This window comes from Hyperolius riggenbachi, chromosome 1 (assembly GCF_040937935.1).
Source record: "Hyperolius riggenbachi isolate aHypRig1 chromosome 1, aHypRig1.pri, whole genome shotgun sequence".
Taxonomy (NCBI): Eukaryota; Metazoa; Chordata; class Amphibia; order Anura; family Hyperoliidae; genus Hyperolius; species Hyperolius riggenbachi.
The window spans coordinates 561222055-561245093 of NC_090646.1; the positions used below are offsets into that span (position 1 = coordinate 561222055).

Consider the following 23039-nt stretch of genomic DNA (forward strand, 5'->3'; position numbering starts at 1 on the left):
AATCACTTTTTTCATAATTGGGGAAAAATTTAAACGTGTGTGGTACATTGGTCAGATTTTTTAAAACATTACAATCAGTCAGAAAAATTTATAGCAATTCTTGAATTGAAAATATATTTAAAAAAATTGTATGGAGTGTGGCCACCTTAGCTTTGTTGTTAATCCCTTCCTGATGCCCAACCCTAACCTATCTTTAACATGAAACCCTTTTCTAATGAAACACACCTTGCTAATAAAACTAACCTTACCCTACCCTATTTTAGAACATTAACCCACCCTAAATAATTATCACTGATACACCCCTTTTGGATTCTTAAACCTTACTGACAAATTAAAGTGGCAGCATCAGCTCTGAAAGACTTCAGCACTAGAGCCAAAATATATGGTGGCAAAACAAAAATGCTTCATACTGCAAACCATTTGGCAGGCTATTGCCAGACTCCACAGCGATACATTTTAGGAATCACACACCTAGAGAAGAAATAGTCAATTAACACTGAAATATTCAAACATGATATTACTTTCATGGAGGTGGCCACTGAGGAATAATGACATTAATGTTATTCCCTTTAGACTGTTAAGGAAAGGAGAAAATGCTATTTTCATACCTCAGACTTTCTAATTCTTGCTTAAGGAAGTCATTTTCTTCTTGAAGTTTCTAAAATATAACAAAATATAAAAATGTATTCCATTGATTTGTCTTTAATTCATATTTCTAAATTGTATAATCCTGTTCCTGTACTGCAACAGAAGAGAACTCACAGTGTAACAACGATTAAACAGAAGAGCTATTAAACAGAAGAGCTGATCTTTGCCATTTCTGGCCAGTTTGCACCAAAAGACACACCAAATGGCACCTATGGCACATATAACAACCCAGAAAAGTAAAACCAAATGCTTTAAAGTGACTCTGTAACAAAAATTACAACGTTTTTTCTACCATGCTACAAGTTCCTAAACCTATTCTAATCTGTTCTGGCTCACTGCAGCACTTTGTACTATCAAGGTCTATGTAATAAATCAATGTATCTTTCCCCTGTCAGACTTGTCGGCCTGTGTCTGGAAGGCTGCCAACTCTTCTGTGCCGATCTGTTCCTCTATGCACACTCCAGTGTGTGTTTTATTTACATAAGCCAGCAGCTTCTCTGCTATCTTATCAGTGATAGAAGAGAGCTGGATAAAAATCCTCCTCTGTTAGACTGTGAAAGTAGCTGGCTGACACATACTTAGGAATTACAAACACAGGCACAGGCAGAGCTGTCTGCAGGAAGCCTGTAATGTTCAGTGCATGAGAGAAGAAGGGGACAGAAGGTAAACACACAAATGATCTTTTGAGATTCAAAAGGAAAGCTGTATACAGCCTGCTTGTGTATGGATGTATTTTCTATGTGTGGACATACTGTACATCAATCTACTTCCTGTTTTGGTGGCCATTTTGTTTGTTTATAAACAAACTTTTTAAAACTATTTTTGACTACTTTTAATGCGCCGGGGAGCGGCCAAATTGTGACAGAGGGTAATAGGAGATGTCTCCTAACACACTGGTATGTTTACTTTTGTGCGATTTTAACAATACAGATTCTCTTTAATTCCCCCTTATAGAAGGACCAATCCATGGGATTGTCTGTTCTATAAATCCATACCGACAATCCCATGGAATGATGAAATTAAACTGCTTGCTCTTTATAGGTTTCTGGAAACATTGTGTCTTAAATAGCCTTACCAGGGAGCTGGGAATTCTGATAAAGTCCTTACAAAACCTAGATAGTGTTGTCAATAACAATAATGTTTTTTTATTAAAATAGCTCCCCTTGAGGCAGAGAAAAAGTAATGTAACATAGGCCCGAGTCATGAGAGGTTGATAAAAGTTGTGTGTGCACACAATGCACAGAGAATTTACCTGAATTTATGCAAGTAGTGCTATGTCCATTGTGCAAATAGTGCAGCCCACATTATGCACATAACTCTATTTGCGTAAGAGGCACTATAGGTGGGGTTCATAACACAAGTTGCACTATTTGCATATAACATGTTACGTCCATAAATGCCAGTGAAATGTACTGTGTTTGCACATACATTTTCTAGGTCTTTTGTGAATAAGGACCATGATAAGATAATCATGTTTATGCACAGTATCAATCTCATTCAGAACTGCATTTTTTTTTTCACTCTAAAAAGTACAAAAAAAACACAAAACAACAAATCACACTCTGCAGTTTGATAACTAATTAGAAGTCATAAATCTCCTGTGTGGCTAAGAGAAAAAAATGTCCGCTGAGGAAAAAAAAAATGTTAGTGGCTAAGGAAAAAAATGTGAGAAAAAATGTGCTCCAAATAGCCAAGAGGAACAATCTCTAATCTTATAATATTGGTGACAAGATTAGGGGGTTCCAGTCTAGTGAGAGTTGGGCAAGCATAATTTACCACTCAGGCCCAAGTCTCCTTCCAAACAGTTGAATGCACTTTAAATCCAGCAATGAGGGATTAAGAGGTTGCGACTGCACTAGCGCTCCTGGACCGGAGGCCCACAAGGGTCCTCCTTCAACTGCTATAAAGGCTTTTCACTGGTGCTATGCTGGTAAATACCAGTAATCACCTCTATACGTGCTTTGAATGATGATGATCATTAACAAACTGCTCCTCTCCCCCGCTTACACCTCTCTGACACTGTGGCTGTCCTTGACAAGTTTTGGTGCACCATATAAATAGTTTTATACAGAGTGCTGGAAGGGGCCTAATGTAAAACTTGCAGTCCATAACTAGTTAGCTACTCTACTATTTAAACAGAAAACTTGGTGTTAAGCTACATACACATGCCAGAGTGCCTTTGTTAGCAAACCAACCATATTTTGATGACAACAGCAGAACGATGGTCTACCAATCAAATCCTTAGCGAAAGCTCAAAACTGAGATGCAGAAGTATGCACCATATATACATATATCAAATATAAACCGGTCTGAATATAAACCGAGGTACCTAGTTTTCCAATGACACACCAGAAAAATAACTTTGACTGAAGTATAGACCTACCAGTAGAGTAAAAACCCAGGCCGCTACTTTTAACATCCCCATATCACTTTTCTTTTTTTAACAGTAAACTTTTATTGAACAAAAGTCAACAAAAATTGCAAAAGGGATCACAATAAAAGAGGCATTAGAGTATTGCAGGATAAATGCAAAGTCAGTTATTACATGATATGGGTCACAATGGCTCAAAAGTGACTAGAATAACATAACAAACTTGGAAGGCAGGCACATATGTGATTAGATGCGAGTCTGAGGAGACTCAAGTGTGCCAACGGAGTTGGGCTTCAAGTCTGATAATATCAGTAACAATAAGCAATGTGGGGGCAAAACACTCATACAGATCTTCCAATGGTGTGGACCCAGTTACCTAATAGAGTACAAAAAAGTGAACAGAACCATCACATAAGGGTCATATCGTATTAGTTTATAAAGACTGAACATCCTGCACAGATCCTATATTGGAGTAATGCAGGAACCTGAGATAAGAAAGGAAAAAGAAAGGGGAGAAGAAAAAAAAGAAAGAAGAATTGAAGAAGATAAAATTTGGAGAAGAGAAAGACGTAAAAGGAATTGCTGGGGCAGGGCATAACCCAATCTAGACTCAGTCATAGGTAATCATTGAGATAGTTCGGGAGCATAAAAGTTTAACCCAATCGTTCCAGATTTTGGGGGACAATTTCTATTGTTGTATGTTAATTAACAGAGGGTAAGTGCATTGTTGACGGACTAGATCCATTGATCTTTAGTTGGGAGGGTAGAGCCCTTCCAGTAGATTACAGTTTGTTTTTTAGCATAATGTCAAAGGATCTGACCAATGTTTTCCAAACGGCTCAGGTGTTCCAGCTCAATCAACTCAAAAAAACAATTTGGGGTGTCAATGGACCAGGAATGTCTGAGATTGTTATAATTACCTCTTCTATGTCATGCCAGTAACCAGCCAGACGCAGACAGGTCCAAAACATGTGGCCAAATGTGCCTTTGGTTAGTCCACATCTGGTGCAATCTGGAGAGACACCATATCACTTCTCTAGTGGTCTAGTGTCCCCCTGCCTCCCATCTAGCATTCATTGGTATCACTGGCCTACATAAATTAAAATGTCTACTGGTGATGATTCTTGGTTGACATCATTCCTAATTTGTTTTGGACAACAATGGTCTATTGTCTGTACGGGGGCTTAAGCCTCACCTACACGCGTAGATGAGGCAGCGATGTGGCTTATCAATCGAGCCGCTGATTCGGCTTGATTGATAAGATCCGACAGGTCGGATCTTGCCACCGCCGATTCCCTGCTCGTTCCCCACGAGGGGACAATGGCAGGGAATCGAGCGGAAGATAAGCGGCGCCGGGCGGGGACGAGGGCGGATCGAATCCGGCGGGGGCGCGGCGGGTACGTGCGGGGATGCGGAAGAGGCGATCTGGCGGCTAATCGAGCCGCCGGATCGCCTTCACATCTCCCCTTGTAGACGGGGCTTTAGGGCGATTGCAACTACACAGTTGTTAAAATAAGCCTGTTACTTCCTTCAAAAATAAACAAAAGCTCTGCACTACACAGGGCATATTCAGTATGTATAGAAAGCCATACTTCTTGATTGAATATCAGCATCCAGAGCCAGTGCTCAGATATTTGTAGCAAAGTAATTCATCCATCATTTCATTTTGAAAATAACTAATCATTGGCATGCTGTGATCTACAATGAAAGGCCCCAACTATTAGTTCTCATTGCTACTGTGACAGCTGGTCATGTGATTCTCCTCAGACCTGAAGCAGACACAAAGTTTCCTCTCACAGCAGAGTTTTTGCTTATGTGTGAGAAAATGAGCACCTGAGCATGTTACACACACAATTTGCTTGCTTTTATGTTATGTAAAGGGTAGATATATTAAATATTTAGACATGTAAAGTTTCACAATAAAATACTTGAAGTGTAATTGTCAGGCATAAAATAAAAAATCTATTATTTATTTGTATCTGGTAAACAAGTAATAAGGGTGCGAAGCAGGCAATCCAAAGGTTAAAAATGACTATCTTTTCTTATCCATATAACATCATTCCCCAGTTTCCCTGGCTCTTATTTGGTACATCTGAAGCACAAAGGAAGTTGCAGGGCATGCTGGGTTTTCTTTTTTCTTCCCAGTCAGACATAACTAATGCAGCTTGATTGGCTGAAGCCTCTTTCCCTCCCATTTTCCACTCCCACACGTCTCTTCCTCTCTGATTGGCCAATATTTCTCATGCTGAGACAATGCACTTTGTACTGCAGAGCTGGGTGGGAGTGTCTGAAAACTGGGAGGAGGGCGAGCAATGATACACAGAGTAAGGCCTAGTTCACATTAGGTTGCAATAAGTACTGGACTTTATGTAATAAATCAAAAAAACTGCACAAAAATGCAGTGTCTCGAAGATAATACAAAAACGTTATTGATACAAAACACACAACTTGATATTAAAAAAGCTGTGTAACTTGAATAAAAAGGCTCAATAAAGGCTTATTCAAATTGTTTGGCTGGCAGAAAAAAAGAAACATATTAGTAGAATTTGCATAATGGTTGAGTTGGCAACGACACTAGTCCGCTTTGGGCTGAATATGCCCTTCGTCAGGCCAAATAAGCAACAATTTCTGCGAGGCGTCAGCCAGCATGAGGAGCTCCACACCTAGCTGCCTCCTCTATGTAGTGCCAGAGGATTTGCACATTGTGTACCTGCTAGGCTAAGGTGCCTTCCTACGTGCTTTGCTCTCTTGGCTACACACACTGGCTGACGCCTCGCAGAAATTGTAAATTCGCTTATTTGGCCTGACGAAGGGCATATTCAGCCCGAAACGGACTAGTGTCGTTGCCAACTCAACCATTATGCAAATTCTATTAATATGGTCCTTTTTTCTGCCAGCCAAACAATTTGAATAAGCCTTTATTGAGCCTTTTTAAGTTACACGGATTTCTTCATGTCAAGTTGTGTGTTTTGTATCAATAAAGTTTTTGTATTATCTGTGAGACACTGCATTTTTGCACAAGTTTTTTGATATATTACATAAAGTCCAGTACTTATTGCAACATAGATTATATGGGAATAGTGGAACACCCGCTGCATGGACTGTACTTTTTTGCCTTTAAGTTTTGAAGGACAGTACCCACAATATATATTAACTAGTTCACATTAGGGACGTTTCTGTATGCTTTTCAAAGCGCATTGCGCTATGCGTTTTGCAAGGTATTGATTTTACCATGTTAACTGAATGTGCTCATTTCACATCTAGGCGCAGCGATGAGCTGCATTACAAAAAGGTAGTGTTGCAAGCATATCTGCGTTGAATTGTAAAGCACACATCAATGCAAGTGAATGGGTGTGCTTTTTTAACGCATAGAAACGAATGCGTTTTTATGAAAACAAATTTTTATTGACAACTGCTACAATAAGCAAAAAATGCTGATTAAAAAAAAAAAGCATATAACGCATGTAAACATGGGTCTGCTTAATAAAGAGGATTAAAATGTACATTAGGCATTACTTGCAAGTTTGAGACATTTTTTCAGTAGAAATATAAAAAGAAGAAGTAATTATATGCTACCTAAAGAGGAACTGTAGTGAAAATGTAATTAATAAAATTGCTTCATTTATAAATGATTTAGTCAGTGTTTGGCCATTGTAAAATGTTTCCTCTCCCTGATTTACATTCTTACATTTATAACAGGTGGCAACATCTTTAGTCCTGCATAGAACTCTCAGTAAACCAACATTCCGTAAAGGGTGATATAGCTTGCTTGGCAGTTGGAAACAGCTGTTATTTCCCACAATGCAATGAGGCTACACAGAAAACTGCCAGGACCATGGTCCTGACATCACAGTGTGGGAGGGGTTTCATCACAATATCAGCCATACAGACCCCCAGATCTGTTTGAGAAAATAAAGATTTCTCGTAGGAAAGGGGGTATCAGCTACTGAGTAAGCTGGAATTCAATCCTGGGTTAAAAGTTCCTCTTTAACCACTTAAGGACAACCTGACTTCTAAAAGTGTCCTGCTAGAGCCTCTTAATAGCTCCAGGACGTTTTTATCAGTCAAAGAGTGCTGCTGCCACTGTGCATGCTCCCGCACGTGCACGCTCTCGTGCGAGCATGTGCGTTCCCGTGCGCGTGAGATTAGTGAGGAAAAAAAAAACATAGAAAAAAAATACACCTTTATTTCCAAATAATATATTGTCACCATACTTTGTACTAGGGACATAATTAAAGTCTTCTGATAACCAGGACAAATAGGCAAATAAAATGTGTGTGTTTTATGTACAGTAGCAGTGTTTCTATTAGAGCTATAGGGGGTGAAATTGGAGAAATACTGTATTTTTTCATTTTTCCTTGTTTTTCCCAGTAAAATGCATAGAAAATAAAGTAATTACTGCAAACAAATATCAACCCCAAAAAGCCTAATTGGTAGTGGAAAAAACAAGATATAGATCATTTCATTGTGATTAGTAGTGATTAAGCTATTGGCAAATAAAAGGGATGAACACTGAAAGGTGAAAATCTCTCTTGTCCGTTAGGGTAAAAACCGCTTTGGGGTGAAGTGGATAAGAGGAACTGTCAGCCATACTATCTCAGAAAAAAAACACTTATATAAGAAAATAAATACTTACTCTACTTACATAACACATGTATTGCACTGTCCACATTTTGATTTCAGTGAGTTTTATATAGTAAATAAAAAGAATTTCGTTTCTGTCAGTTTCCATTTTGGAATCCGTGTCTGAAATCCTGATGACATTTCCTCCCTTACTTTGTTTCCTCTTCGCTTTCCGATTTAGGGCTGGTTCACACAGGCATTTTTTGCGGCGTTTCAGATGCTGCACTGTTTGGGATCTACCACCGTCCTATTCAATGGCATTGGAATGGGAGCGTTTAGAGCTGGCTTTTGCAGGAATTAATGAAAGCCTGGCGGTAGATCCCGGCGGTGCGTCTCATCTCGAAAGCAGCATGTTGCTTTCAGAAGCGGTAAACACTGGGAAACAATTGCAGAGACCCAAACTGCTAGTCTTGAGGGCTTCAAAAAGCCTTCAAAAGCTAGCGTCTAAACGCTGGCATTAAAAAATGCCGCGTTTGAATGTGGCGCTGAGCGAGAAGCCTGTGTGAACCAGCCCTTCGTATGCTTGCCGGCCCTCCTCCCAGTCTTCAGACACTCCCACACAGCTTTGCAGTAAGAAGTGCATTGTCACAAATCATTGTGTGACATTGCATTCTGGTTTATTTGTATGGATCAGATTTTAGCTGAGTCATTTTCTCAGCTTCTCAGCACAAGAAATATTGGCCAATCAGAGAGGAAAAGAGGTGTAGGAGGGGAAAAGTGAAAAAACTTCAGCCAATCAGGCTGCATTAGTTATGTCTTTGGGGAAAACAGCATGCACTACAACTTCTCTTTTGAGGCAGATGTACCAAATAAGAGCCAGGGGACCTCGTAAATGAAATTCTATTGAAAAGAAAATTAATAGTGATTTTTAACTTTTGGATTGCCTGGTTAGCATTCTTATTTGTTTACCATATAAAAATAGAGAAATGATTTTTGATATTATGCCTTAGGGCTGGTTCAGACGGACGTTTGCAGAGCGTTTACAGCCAGCGTTCAGGGCTTGGTGTTAAACGCTCCCATTCAAGTGAATGGGAGCGTTTGTACCAAGCTTTCAAGCGCGTTTACACAAACGCGGCGTTTGGGTCCCGATTTTCCCTGGCGTTTAAGGAGCCCCTGGAAGCTACATGTAGCTTCCAGGGGAGGTTAACCGCGACGGCTAATGTCCCCCTAGGGGAAGAAAAAACGCGACCGCATCCAAACGCACACGAACGCTGCTGAACGCGACGCCAGCAAACGCAACGCCTCCAAACGTCCGTCTGAACCAGCCCTTACAATTACTCTTTAAAACAGATGAGCAGTGCCATGCCTTATAAATCACTTACCACAGACTGTGCTGAACACAAACATTTTTTTAACAATAAGAAAAAAGAGGGTGAGAGAAAACAAATGGTTCCAGGAAGAGCACAGCAACTCATCATATTGTCTCTTTCATTCCCTCAAAGGGCTAGAAATACAAAAGACAAAATATGATGAGTTACTGGAAGAAATATTCTTCCTTCACATATGATCAGTTACTCTTCTGTTCTGCACTGGCTCTGACAGGCAGACCTATATAAAATCCACAAGGTCATGCGCCAAAACAGCTTGGCTTGAAAAACAATGACAAATATTTGTCATGTTTGGCAAAAGATCAGATTGTCCATGGTCCGTATCAGGTTTTGTTACTACTATTAACTAGAAACAGTTCTAAGTTTTTACAGATAAAGGTGGAAATGGCCTGATTTTTTGATGCAGAGAGTAGAAGATGAAAGCGAATTCATTGAAGCAGCCCTCTGCTGTCATAGTTCTGCCCTCCCAAATGTCCAATCTCAGGACAAAGGTTTGTTTAACTTTTGGAGGTAAAGGTTGCTATGGGAAACCTTCACCATGGATAGATGACAAATGAGGTGCGTAATGTTTTCACAGAAGATGAGCTGAGAGACCTCACCACCCACACACACATTCTTTGTGCCCAAATAGTAAAATCATATTCATCTCCAGACAGACCCAAAAATATAATCTAATAACATACTACAGGCAGTGCACAATTATTAGGCAAGTTGTATTTTTGAGGAATAATTTTATTATTGAACAACAACCATGTTCTCCATAAACCCAAAAAACTCATTAATATCAAAGCTGAATATTTTTGAAAGTAGTTTGTTTGTTTTTAGTTTTAGCTATTTTAGGGGGATATCTGTGTGTGCAGGTGACTATTACTGTGCATAATTATTAGGCAACTTAACAAAAAACAAATATATACCCATTTCAATTATTTATTTTTACCAGTGAAACCAATATAACATCTCCACATTCACAAATATACATTTCTGACATTCAAAAACAAAAACAAATCAGTGACCAATATAGCCACCTTTCTTTGCAAGGACACTCAAAAGCCTGCCATCCATGGATTCTGTCAGTGTTTTGATCTGTTCACCATCAACATTGCGTGCAGCAGCAACCACAGCCTCCCAGACACTGTTCAGAGAGGTGTACTGTTTTCCCTCCTTGTAAATCTCACATTTTATGATGGACCACAGGTTCTCAATGGGGTTCAGATCTGGTGAACAAGGAGGCCATGTCATTTGTTTTTTCTTCTTTTACACCCTTTCTTGCCAGCCACGCTGTGGAGTACTTGGACGCGTGTGATGGAGCATTGTCCTGCATGAAAATCATGTTTTTCTTGAAGGATGCAGACTTCTTCCTGTACCACTGCTTGAAGAAGGTGTCTTCCAGAAACTGGCAGTAGGACTGGGAGTTAAGCTTGACTCCATCCTCAACCCAAAAAGGCCCCACAAGCTCATCTTTGATGATACCAGCCCAAACAACTACTCCACCTCCACCTTGCTGGCGTCTGAGTCGGACTGGAGCTCTCTGCCCTTTACCAATTCAGCCACGGGCCCATCCATCTGGCCCATCAAGACTCACTCTCATTTCATCAGTCCATAAAACCATAGAAAAATCAGTCTTGAGATATTTCTTGGCCCAGTCTTGACGTTTTAGCTTGTGTGTCTTGTTCAGTGGTAGTCGTCTTTCAGCCTTTCTTACCTTGGCCATGTCTCTGAGTATTGCACACCTTGTGCTTTTGGGCACTCCAGTGATGTTGCAGCTCTGAAATATGGCCAAACTAGTGGTAAGTGGCATCTTGGCAGCTGCACGCTTGACTTTTCTCAGTTCATGGGCAGTTATTTTGCACCTTGGTTTTTCCACACGCTTCTTGCGACCCTGTTGACTATTTTGAATGAAATGCTTGATTGTTCGATGATCACGCTTCAGAAGCTTTTCAATTTTAAGAGTGCTGCATCCCTCTGCAAGATATCGCACTATTTTTGACTTTTCTGAGCCTGTCAAGTCCTTCTTTTGACCCATTTTGCCAAAGGAAAGGAAGTTGCCTAATAATTATGCACACCTGATATAGGGTGTTGATGTCATTAGACCACAACCCTTCTCATTACAGAGATGCACATCACCTAATATGCTTAATTGGTAGTAGGCTTTCGAGCCTATACAGCTTTTAGTAAGACAACATGCATAAAGAGGATGATGTGGTCAAAATACTCATTTGCCTAATAATTCTGCACTCCCTGTAATTACAGTGCTCGAGGTATACCCTTTTTTTTTTAGTGAAAATGATCTTGCAGCTTAAAATCCTGTCTTGAAAGATTGATCACATGGCCAGATGTAGAGGAGTACAAGGGCTTTCTTTCATGCACTGTGGGTGCGACTGACGAGAATACCTGAGCAGGGAACTGCCAAAGATCTTCAGAAACCTCAACCTGTGCTGCTACGGCCCGCCCCCAGCTTGGCAGCCACCAATTAGGCAGTGGCTGCTGAGCTGGAGGCGGGCCGCAGCAACACGGTTGTGGGTGGACAGAGCCTTGGCGGCAGCCAGGACACGTTCTCTGAGGGGGATGGAGCGATCACCTGCTTGGAGGGTGACGCCAGAACAGGTAAGTATTTAATCTTAACACCCCCCAATCCTCCATCATTTAAACAAGTCATGACAGGCTGTATTATTTTTACCTTAGGTATTCTTTAAGATTTGTCTCGCCTGACTTACTCTCACAATTTATCTCTCCATAACCTCCGGTACGAAAACACATACTTACCTAAGAAGAGGGAAGCCTCTGGATCCTATAGAGGCTTTCCACGCTGTCTTTCGGTCCTTGTTGCTGAGCACGACCGTAAGTGAGTACGGCCGCCCCTGCGCAGTAAGCCATACAATATTACAACACCATACAATTTTAGAATAACAAATGTAGGAAAAGAAACGGACAGTTTTATGAGAATGAACTGATCATGCAATGAGAAGAGAATGCACATGCACGTCACCCAGGACAAGACATTTCTAATGAATACTGTTAAATTGTTTGAGCACATCCAGTAGAATGCAGAGAAGCTCTTTAATCAGATATAATGAGGATAAAGCAGATTTCCTTCTGATGGTTATGGGAAGTTCGCAGTATGATGCACAGCAGATATAAATAAATAATAGACTCCCAGCACATAAGAGAAGGCCAGCTGACCAATGAAAGTGAGCTCTTAATTGCTGCAAATCCATCACAGTCCTTAGTGCTCTGGCTAGATAAAGGAGTGCAGTTACTGTCCTGTTACTAGATACAGGGAAGGCAGCACTAAACATGCTACTGGGCTGTGTAAATGTCACATATTGAAGAGCTACAGTGCATGCCAGTATGGTGAACAACCTGCTTCATGGTGCACTGTAGCTCCTCTGACAGGACAGGAATTATACATGTGGTCCAAGTTTATACAGCTAGAAGTACAGAGGTTTGTATGAACATCCTATTAGTAAATTAAGGGAAAGCAGATCCCACTCTTGTTACAGACAAATATTGCGTTTTAGAGCAAATTGGCTAAAAAAATAGTCATTTTCTGCAGAAGGCAAGGATGAAACTAACTATAATGGAGGTACTTAATGGAACTATTTGGACAACTCGGACCAAAAACTGTAAGAAACTGTATTTTTTAATTTGCATTGTTTGCAATGGTCACATACAGCTGGCCTTTTGGATTTTATAAACTAGACCTAAAGCCCAAACCTTGCAATGTCTCCTTCTCCACATGAAGGGAAGGAAAAAAATAACTTTCTTGCTTTTCTCCAACCATGGACAACAGCACCTCTCCCATTCTCTGTGCAGTGCCCTTTCTATGGTCCCATGGGAGACTTCTCCCATGGGACCCTCTAAGCAAATCCAACAAGGACTTTTCAGATTTGCTCCGGTGGCTGTAATTCCCCTTCATGAGTGACCGAGGCTGCGGTGTGCATGTGCGAATCCTGGCCGCATCTGCACAGTAGCATGAAGGCGCTCGATGCGTGGCTTTTTCCTCTGCGCATGAGCGACTTCATGCTACTGCACAGGCATGGCTAGGACTTGAGCAGGCACAGTGCAGCCACGCCATACACAGAGGGGAGCGGAGCCATGAAGGAGAAGAGGTCTCCAGCAATCAGCGGTGGGGTCGAAAAGGATCATCCAGAGGCTTCCTGCTTACCTTAGTAAGTATCCTCCATTTTTTTTAATTTATCATGGGTTTGTTTTAAGTCTTCTTATTTGCCTTGGACAACTGGGTGGTCAGCTACCATAGCAAACAATTACCTATTAGGAACAGTTTAGAAATTTCCATATCGTGATATCCTTCAGATTTTGAAAAATAGGCAATTCCAGCAGGGGTGAACTTATTGACACTGTTACATTAAATTTTAGTTTGCTCATGCCAGATGACCCGACTGGTTATGATAAATAGATGCAATGTGTGATTTATAGACTTATAATCAGTTTATATTCCAACGCTGTGAAAATCTGCTTGGTCTATATTTCACTTTTTACTAGCAGTTTATTATCTTTGGGAAAGTTACAGGAACACATTGGGAAACTCACCACCAGTTTCTGGTCATTTCCTGAAGACCTCCTACTTGAGACATGTGACTGGAATTCATGGGGGCCATCGCCTTTTAATAGCAGCTTTCCATGGTTCCCCGGGCCAGTGGAAAGGTGAGAGCCTGCTGTGGACCTGCGTAAAGGCTTTCCAGCCTTGTAAAAGACAAACACAGGAATGACTGTAAAAACAAGAAACATTAGACACCCTGCCAAGATTTCACAGCAAAGATCTGCCAAAATATAACCCACCATGGAAAGAAGATCAAATAAGATCACAGTGTGTCCCCAATACTACATGCCCCATAAGAGAAAACAAAGAGGCTCTGCAGAACTCACATGTGCAGTTATGACTCTGCAAAGATTTAATATCAAAAAGATGCTTTCTCTGTGTCCTAGCCCTTTCTGCCATATAAAATGAATCATTGCTTAAATGAAAATTGGAAAACTGCACAAGCTTCCCATGTCCTCCTGGCCCCCACCGCTGCTGCAATAGGACCCCTGAAAGAAATCCTACAAGAGCTTGTGTGATTTCTGATCACCATTGTGCTCCTCTTTTGCACAAGCACAACCATATTGCCCCAGTACGGCTATACCTGAGCAGACCCAGCCATACTCGTACTGGTGCAGCACAGCCACATTAGTAAATGAAGAGGAGCGCGGTTGTGATCTTCAGGAGTGTCCTGGGCAGCCACAGTAGGAGCAAGGAGGATGTGCAAAGCCCCTGTGGAATCCACAGAGTTCCCACTTCTTAAGTAAGTACCTGTCATGTACCCTTAGCTTTGTGTTAGAGTTACTTTAAAGTAAACCTCCAGACTAAAAATCTACTCAGCAGCACTTAAAAGGCTTGGGGCTTGATTCACAAAAGCGTGATAACTTAGTTATCACGCCTAAAAGCTTTGCACGTGCTACTAGGGTGCTAAGTAGTTAGCACGTGCAAACTACTTAGCACCCTAGTTAGCACGTGCAAACTACTTAGCACCCTAGTTAGCATGTGAAAAGCATGGTAGCACGTGCAAAGTCGCTTTTCACTGGCGTGCTAGCACGTAGCACGTGCAAAGTGGCTTTTCACTGGCGTGCTAGCACTTTGCACGCTTTAGTTAATGAAGTCCTGGGTGTGTCTTTAACAGTTTCACAGAATCAGAACTTTGTTTTTCTTAACCAAGTCTCATTTTTAGCTGCACAGAAGCTAAGCTCCACCACATCAAAGAAATCTGCCCGGGCATTTTTCCCCTGATGCTGCGCAAAGCATGATGGGATTTCTGGTGTTGTCCTCCTGCTGCTGTTTTGGTGCAAATTTGTTTTTTACATTTTAAATTTGATATTTGAAGCCTAGCGCACGCAGCTGGGAGGGGTGATCAGGACAGGAAGGGACGCGGGCGGGGACCAGAGCTATGCAGGAGGCGGGGGGGGCGCAGACTGACAGTACAGAGGTAAAGACAGCCCGCTGTGACACACTACATGTCGGCAGCGCGGCTGTAATTTATGGGGTATAGCAGAGCACGGTGGGGATCTGGATAACAACAGAGGCTGGGCAATATAAGCAGAGCCAGCATCTGTATGTGGATAGCATTGTCAGAACCCCACCTTGGGTTCTCTTTAAAACAGGGTGGGTAAGAGATTATATTACCTATCTATTTTAATTAACATAACTAATGTAATAACTTAATGACGGTATGTTTGTTTAGGTTGAAGTTCCTCTTTAAGAACTGCATATTGATTCAATAATCTACAGCAGTCTGGAAGGTTTACACTGAGGCTGGATTCACACTCAGATGTGTTGCGTTGCATTGAGTTGCATCGAGTTGCACTGCATTCCAGTAAAAAAAAAAAAAAGCATGCTGCAACGTGACGCAACTCAATGCAACGTATCAAAGTGTGAATCCAGCCTGAACGGAACACTGCCTTGGCTTTTTCTTTTTTCCCGTAAGCTCAGTTATAGTGCACCTGGTTTTATCTTAACACTATTTTGACAGTACATCATGTTAACCCTTGCAAATAAATTCAGCTAACAAAAAAATTTGATTTTCTTTCCCCCTGTAGAAGTTTGAGTGGCTTCTGCTGTGTCCATGCAGCAGTTATCTGCTGACACTCATGCCCATTGTCCAATTATAATAAGGGAACATGAATAGAAGCGATCGCAGTAGGAAAGCTTGCAAGCGCGGCACGTTCAGTGCCAAGTACCGCACTCTAATTACTGAGTAGTTCCGGTCTGACAAGAAGGCCTTAACCTTCTCTGGGGAATAATGAGCCAGGCAATACTTGGAAGCTTAAAAATAAGCTGCGCAGAACAAGAAGGGTGCTGAGAACTATTTTAAAATGTGCTAAACCAACAGATACAGGTGACCGAACACTGAACTGTACACTTGGCAAGGGAGAGTAAAGCGCTGGGGGTAGAAAAGGGTCACTGGGGCTTGTCTGTTCCTTTTGTTTATGAAACAAGTGGCACAATCTGACCGATCATAGCACTGAGTGGTTCGTTATGAGCAACAAATTAGAGACAGATACAAAAGTGGCTTGTCATTAATAAAAAATAAAAAGGAGGGAAGGGGGTAGATTCAAATGGAAGGGTTCCGAGAGGAGTGAAATGTGCAGACTGCAGCTGGGGCATTATTTAAATGAAAATCTAATTATATTTAACAGGCTGGGAGATGTAAGGAGCGAGTCTACAGGCAGCAGAATTATCTGCCTGTTCAAAGCAATTACTTGGGAGCAGGATTACACAACGCAGCATCGGAGATGTATGTCATCTTACAAGGTTCTAATCATATATGGAAGGAAATGCAATGGACATGAAAGCTGAGAAAATTACCATTTCTGTTTCATCTGCAAATTCATTATTTCCATGATCATCTCTAATTATGGAGCAGCTTTCACCTCCTCATCAGGTTTAAAAGGGACCTACCATGTGATTTACCGTATTTACACAGGCATGTGCACATGCATGCACACACACGCCCGCACACCTTACTACATACACTGAAGTGCAGGGGTGTCGCTAGGATCCTAAGAGATCCAGGGCACTTTTGGGCACTCCAGCCAAAAAAATGGGTGTGGCCATGCACCAGAATGTGGGTGTGGTCATGGGTGGAGCAAAATTTACATTAAATTAACAGCGGTCTAAGTAGGGCTGCCCAGCAAAATGTTGGATTAAGCCCCTTTTTCTTTTTCCATTAATAAAAAAATGCACTATATCACATAAATAGGCAGTTTCACTAAGGGCACGTTTCCACTAGTGCTGCACGCGGCTGCGAGACACGCGGCGGAACTTCCCGGTCTGCGGGAACGCTGACGAATCCCATAAGCCGTGCCACGCATGTGTAACGGTTGTGGAATTCTCTCTGTGATCAGCGCACAGGATGTGCGCTGACACTGCGGAAATCCTCCACAAGCGCATAATTTGCGGGAACCCAGCAGAAGGTGCAATGCACCTGTAGAGGGAAATTCCTGTCGGCAGGTGGAGCTGTGGAGTGCAGAGGAACAGCTCCTCTGCCCTACCACACAGGCCAGACAGGAATTGTATGAAGGGAAGAAACGCAATCGCAAGAGAGGCAATTGAGAATGAGCACAGAGACAGATTGTATGTGTGTGCACCAAACTAGTCGCCAACCCGCGACGGTGCACACACCACAGCAGATACGAAGTAGGAACGCGATCGCGAGATGTGCGATCGCCAGACGTAACACAAGGCTACAGCAAGGCGGAGCACGAGAGTAGCAAAGGCACAGCAAATCATACAATGAGGAGATAAGGAAAATAACAAACGCTAACTGAACGCGAACACCGCACTCATTCGCAACAGTGCACGCATTCATGTGCGGTCTCCACGTGATAAGCACAATAGAGACAAGCACGCCTAACTAACCACCGACAGACAAACATGAAACAGAGGACGCGAGCGCTTGCTTAACGGTTACCTCACCGAGCCTCCAGCAAGCGTTCATAGCAGACAAGACAGACACACGAAAACAGGGACAAGCGAGAGATAGGATCCATAGCCCTAGCGAAAAGAGGCCAGTGCGATCCAGGGAGACAGAGAGATGGAGATTAGATGGATCCACAGCACTAGCACTAGGCGAGTGCGATCCAGGCAAGACAGATAGAGGAGATAGCTGGTAGCAACCGCTGCTCCAGCTATACTCCAAGAACAAAGATCAGAACGACCTCCTGTCGACCACCGCAGGGACAGGACAATCGCAACAGACAAACAAAACAGATATGCAAACCTAACTTCACAAGGGAACCTGCCGAGTGCAGTCCCAAGAATACTCTAAAGCTAATCTTTCAAACAATGAGCAAGGCTGACACTCTCCAGAGTGTTTCACAGGAAGAATCCTTATGACCAGCAACTTACTGTGGGAAACATAGCTCTTTATAGAGCAAGCCCACAAGGGATGTGGCTAGGCAATCTGCATGACAAATGTATGCAAATTCCTCAGCAGCAAGCTGCACAACTGACAAAAGGTCTCTCTTCCAGAGACCTGCAGAATGCAGACCTGAACAGTGGTCAAAAGGCTGCCTGCCTGCGCAGGCAGCCACGCGGATCCTCACAGCATGGCTATGGGACTTGCAGCCTCCCGAAACTGATGCCAATGTCGGCTGAATTGCTAAGGTAAGCAATTCGGCCGGTGGCGCCATTGTGTCCTGCGTGATTTGCCTGCGGGGAAACTCTGCGTATTTGGCCCGGTTTCCACGCTAGTGGAAACGGGCCCTTACTAGGCAGAGTTACCTGGCTTTTGAGCTGGCTGCTCTGGCTTTCTGCGGGGCAGGCTGCCCTGTTGCCAGGTTGTCTGACAGTTACCTCAGAACATTCCCTGATCTTCTAGTGGACCCCTCCCATGCTCACACGGGCCCCCCGTTGAGGCACCACAACTCCCAGCATGCCCCTATAGTAGAACCACAGCTCCCTGCATGCCCCCATAAAGGCATCACAGCACCTAGTAGGCCTACATAGATGCCCTGTGTTGTGCCATGCTGGGTGCAGTGGTGCCTCTACATGCTGAGTGTTGTGGTGGAGAAGGGAAAGAAGCCCATAAGAGATATCTGCAGAATCTGGAGACCAAGTGGACGGAGGCGAGTACTGCAGCCCGCTGCATGACTCTGCCTGGGGGACATCCGGGGCACCCCTGAATATATTCCTGGGGCATGATCCCTTGATCTTTGGGGCTAACAACCCCCCTGCTGATATGTAGTTAAAATGATTTAAAAAGAGACTATGGCACTAATGTAATGCAGTTAGATTAACCTCCTTGGCGGTAATCCCGAGCTGAGCTCGGGCTATGTCGCTGCGGAGGATTGCTCAGGCCCTGCTGGGCCGATTTGCATAATTTTTTTTTTCAAACACGCAACTAGCAATTTGGTAGCTGCATGTTTGTTCAGATCGCTTCCGCATGCAGACGTCAATGACGTCATCGCAATCGTCGCCATGGCGACGGGGGAAGCCCATACAGGAAATCCTGTACAGAACGGAATTTCCTGTTGGGATTATGCGCCGGCGGCGATCGGAGGGGCTGGGCGGACGCCGCAGGGAGGGGCGGAAGCATGTAGCTATCTAGGCTAGCTACTTGTTAACAAATAATTAGGCAAAAAAAAAAACTCCCGCGGCCGTGCGCTGTAAATAATCATAACGCTAGAGAGGTTAATACTAACACCATGCATGAAAAAAAAACCTGCAATGTATCTAAAAATGCATTCCAGCACATGTACAATGAGCATACATTGAAATTAAGCATTTTTAAAGCGGACCTGAACTCCGAACTTAAATCTATGCTCTAAAAGATAAGCAATAGCATAACCTACAAATTCTGCAATAAATCTGCAGTGTGTCTACTTCCTGTTTTCATGGAAGCAGACATAGGGTTACTATCCTGTGTTTACAAATTAGCTGCTCTGAGGACACAGTTGAGAGATCAAATTACAGTTGTGATTAGGCACAGATGAGGGGGAGTTAGACAGGCTAAACTCTCTAAATACATACAGGGTGCATTTCTCTCTGTTTTCCATCTGTGCTGTGCAAGAGTTCAGGTCCACTTTAAAGGACAACTGAAGAGACAGGTATATGGAGGCTGCCATGTTTATTGCCTTTTAACCCATACCAGTTGCCTGGTAGCCCTGCTGACCCTCTGCCTCTAATACTTTCAGCCATAGACCCTGAACAGTAGAAACACGTGAACAGTAGATCACGTGTTTCTGACATTATAGTCAGATCTGACAGATTAGCTGCATGCTTGTTTCTGGTGTTATTCAGACACTTCTGCAGCCAAACAGACCAGTAGGGCTACCTGCCAGGTAACTGGTATTGTTTAAAAGGAAATAAACATGTCAGACTCCATAGTCTTCTCACTTCAGTTGTCCTTTAAGGACAGATTTGTGAATTGCCCGCCAATCCCTCATTTCCCCCTAGCCTATGTTACACTAGTTGAAAGTGTAACAGTTCTTATATTAAAGGTGCTTAAAATAACTTAATAAGTGGCTGTGATCAATAACGAACTGTACTTATAGATTTGTTCTACAATACAAACTATACTCAGCCAATGTTTACATTACAAAGTGAGCCAGAAACTGTAGGTAAACCTATACTCCATACTCCATGCTTGTGGCACTTCAACAAGGAAGCAGATCATTTGCGCACATAACCTAATTGGCAAATTAGGCACCTCCATAGACCATAATGTAACTCCGGCTACTGGGGAGGCAGCGCCAGGTGTCAGTAACTGGTGCCCAGAGAAAGGATAGCATGTAAACAACCTCCAGATACCAGCGGAGATCGCTGCAGGGGTGAGCAAGTGGCGCCAGGAGTTATGATTACCGAGTGCCTTTTTTCCATGTATATCTTTAACAATGATATGGTAAGGAGTTTAGAGAGTCAATGAACCCTGTAAAAGCATTAGGATAGCTGCAATGCACATTATTTAAAGAGTAACTGTCAGGCTGCAAAAGCTAATTTAAACCTCTATTCTCCTGTGTTAAACAGTTTAGAAGGAAGCCAAAAAGGCAATACTGAAGTTAAAAAATCTCTCTTACTTTTGATGTGTGATGAACAGCAAGGCTGTTAGACCCAAGCTCTTAAAGGAATACTGAAGTCAGCAAAAAAAAAAATGACTTCTACTCACCCGGGGCTCTCCTCAGCCCTCTGCAGCTGAACGGTGCCCTCGCCGTGTCCCTCCGATGCGCCTGGACTCGCCGGCGGGCACTTCCGGTTTGGCCGTCATCGGCCAACAGGCTGGGAACGCGGCTGATTATCCGCGTCCCCGGCCGCAATAGCATTATAGAGGGCACTATTGCGGCCGGGAACCGGAAGTGCCCGCCGGTGAGTCCAGGCGCATCGGAGGGACACGGCGAGGGCACGGTTCAGCTGCAGGGGGCTGAGGAGAGCCCCGGGTGAGTAAAAGTCATTTTTTTAGATGACTTAAGTATTCCTTTAAGAGGTCGAAAGGCCACATACCATACTGCAAAGCATTCTGGGGCTGCTTCTTCCCACCTTGGGTCCTCCCCTCTGCTGCTAGTGAGAAGTTACAGGCTCATGTTACAACAGTGTGTAACGCAGTCCAGCTCACAGCACTGAAAAATCACAGGGCAGAGCACTGAAAAAAATCGCAGGTCTTTTTTCTGAGTCGAATCATCAGGAAGCAGGGAGGACATGACGACACATTTGGCTTCATAGGAGACAGACAAACATGGAACCTGCCATGAGCTGTCAGGAGCATCATTCTCTGCAAATACTATATAAAAATTCTGTGAAATCCAAAATGCATATGTAATGTAAGTACAGCCAATCTTTAGCTACTGATATATGTGTTTTTTTTTTCTCTGAGACCTTATACCGAACAGCTCCTCTTTAAAGAAAACCTCAGCCAAAAAAAAAAACCAGATCCTTAACCAGGTATCTGGAAGTCTGTGGATCCTGCAGAGGCTTCCTGTGTCCTCATCATCCCTACAGCCACTGCCCGGGACCATACTGAAGATTACGACCCCACTCCTCTTCACTCGTATATGGTCGGCTGCACTTGTGCCTGAAGAGGAGCGCAGTTGTGACCTTTAGGAGGGTCATGTGCAGCGGTGGGGATAGAGGCAAGGAGGACACAGGAAGCCTATAGAGTATTCAGAGGACTCCCTTTACCTTGGTGAATATCTTTTTTTGGGGGGGGGGGCTTGAAGTTTGCACATGGTGCCAGTGGGGGCCCGCTTAGCACTATGTCCACTGCAGGTTTCAATTAAAAAGTTATTGTAGTGAAATAAACTATAATTTGGTAAATAATTCAGAATACGCACTATTAAATGAAATATCCTGGGTTTCAGCATCAGAAACCCTTCCTATATGTATATTTTGCTGTACTTTGATATGTAGCTTCTGCTACAGTTGAGCAGGCATGGTAAGTTCACACAGTGCAGTCACATGACGGTCAATGCAACATTACTGCAACGTTCTGTTTGCAACAATTGGAAAGTCTATGTGGGGGCTGCAAACTATAGGCAACAAACTTCCCCATGCTCCACAGCAGAGATGGATTAAGATGTAATGGGACCCATGGCAGAGTAGTAGATTTGGGGCCCCCTTGTGATCCTTTTGGTAAGTTGTAGTAGAGAGAGGTCATAGAGGGTGGCAGGCGGGCCCCTTGACACGCACTAGGCCTCAAGCACTTGCCTTGGTTGCCTGGTGGATGATCCTGCTCTGCTCCAAATACCAGCATTGAAATAGCAGCATTGGATGAGCTTTCACCTAATGTTACACCACAGCTATACGATAGCTTCTCCTTATTGGGGGCAAAGCGTACCCCATAAGATTCACTTAGGGCTTGTTCACACTAAGGGCGCTTTTGGCTTTTAAGCGCCGTCGATTTTCAAAATTGCCCTAAAAGCGCTTGTGCAATGATTCCCTATGAGATTGTTCACATATAAGCGGTTCCATTCCGATCCGCTTAGCAAAGCGCTGCCTGTACCATTTTCAGGGCGATTTGCCTCAATGGAAGTTATTGGGAAATTGCAAAGCGCTTGAAAAAGTGCTTTGTATAGCGATTTCCCGAGCGCGTTAATGAATAAATACATTTTGCTTGATTCACAAAAGAGTGCTAACTGTTAGCACAGCCGTTTTCGCGCGCAAACCGATAACGATTTCACGCGGAAATCCACATTTGCGCACAAAACGTTTGATTGCGCACGAAAATTTGCAAGCGCAAACATTCACGCAAAAACGGCCGTGCTAACAGTTTCTTGTGAATCAAGCCCCATTGTATTTATTCATTTCCAGGTGAAAGGGTTCACTTCCTGACTAATGTCAGTAAGTGAAAAAACAGATTCGCTCTGTAAAACGCTTAGAAAATTGCTTGATAAAAAAAAAAAAAAAAATCACACACAAAATCACAAATTGCTGGCGTCAGCGATTTATGATGCGTACAAGGCCTTAATGTTACTCTTTTGTTGTTATTTGGCTAAACTGCTGAAGGATGACATTTCGTAGGTCGCAATAAGTAATGACACCTAGTTTATTTTGGCGCCAGGTTATTAAAAGAATAACATTATTT

General features: G+C 43.0%; 1 protein-coding gene across 8 annotated transcripts in view; it reads right to left on the minus strand.

The window, feature by feature from the left end:
• Positions 1–23039, minus strand: part of LOC137526635 (uncharacterized) — a 187142-nt gene that overhangs the window by 145932 nt on the left and 18171 nt on the right. For all 8 annotated transcript variants that reach the window (XR_011023118.1, XR_011023117.1, XM_068247486.1 and 5 more), the window contains exons 3-4: positions 13522–13674; positions 609–658 (exon numbers count right to left, since the gene is read on the minus strand). Coding sequence is in view for 6 of the 8 variants with exons in the window: in XM_068247486.1 (XP_068103587.1) it covers positions 609–658; positions 13522–13674 (203 nt within the window). In the remaining 2 variants the exon portion in view is untranslated. The remainder of the gene's footprint in view (positions 1–608; positions 659–13521; positions 13675–23039) is intronic.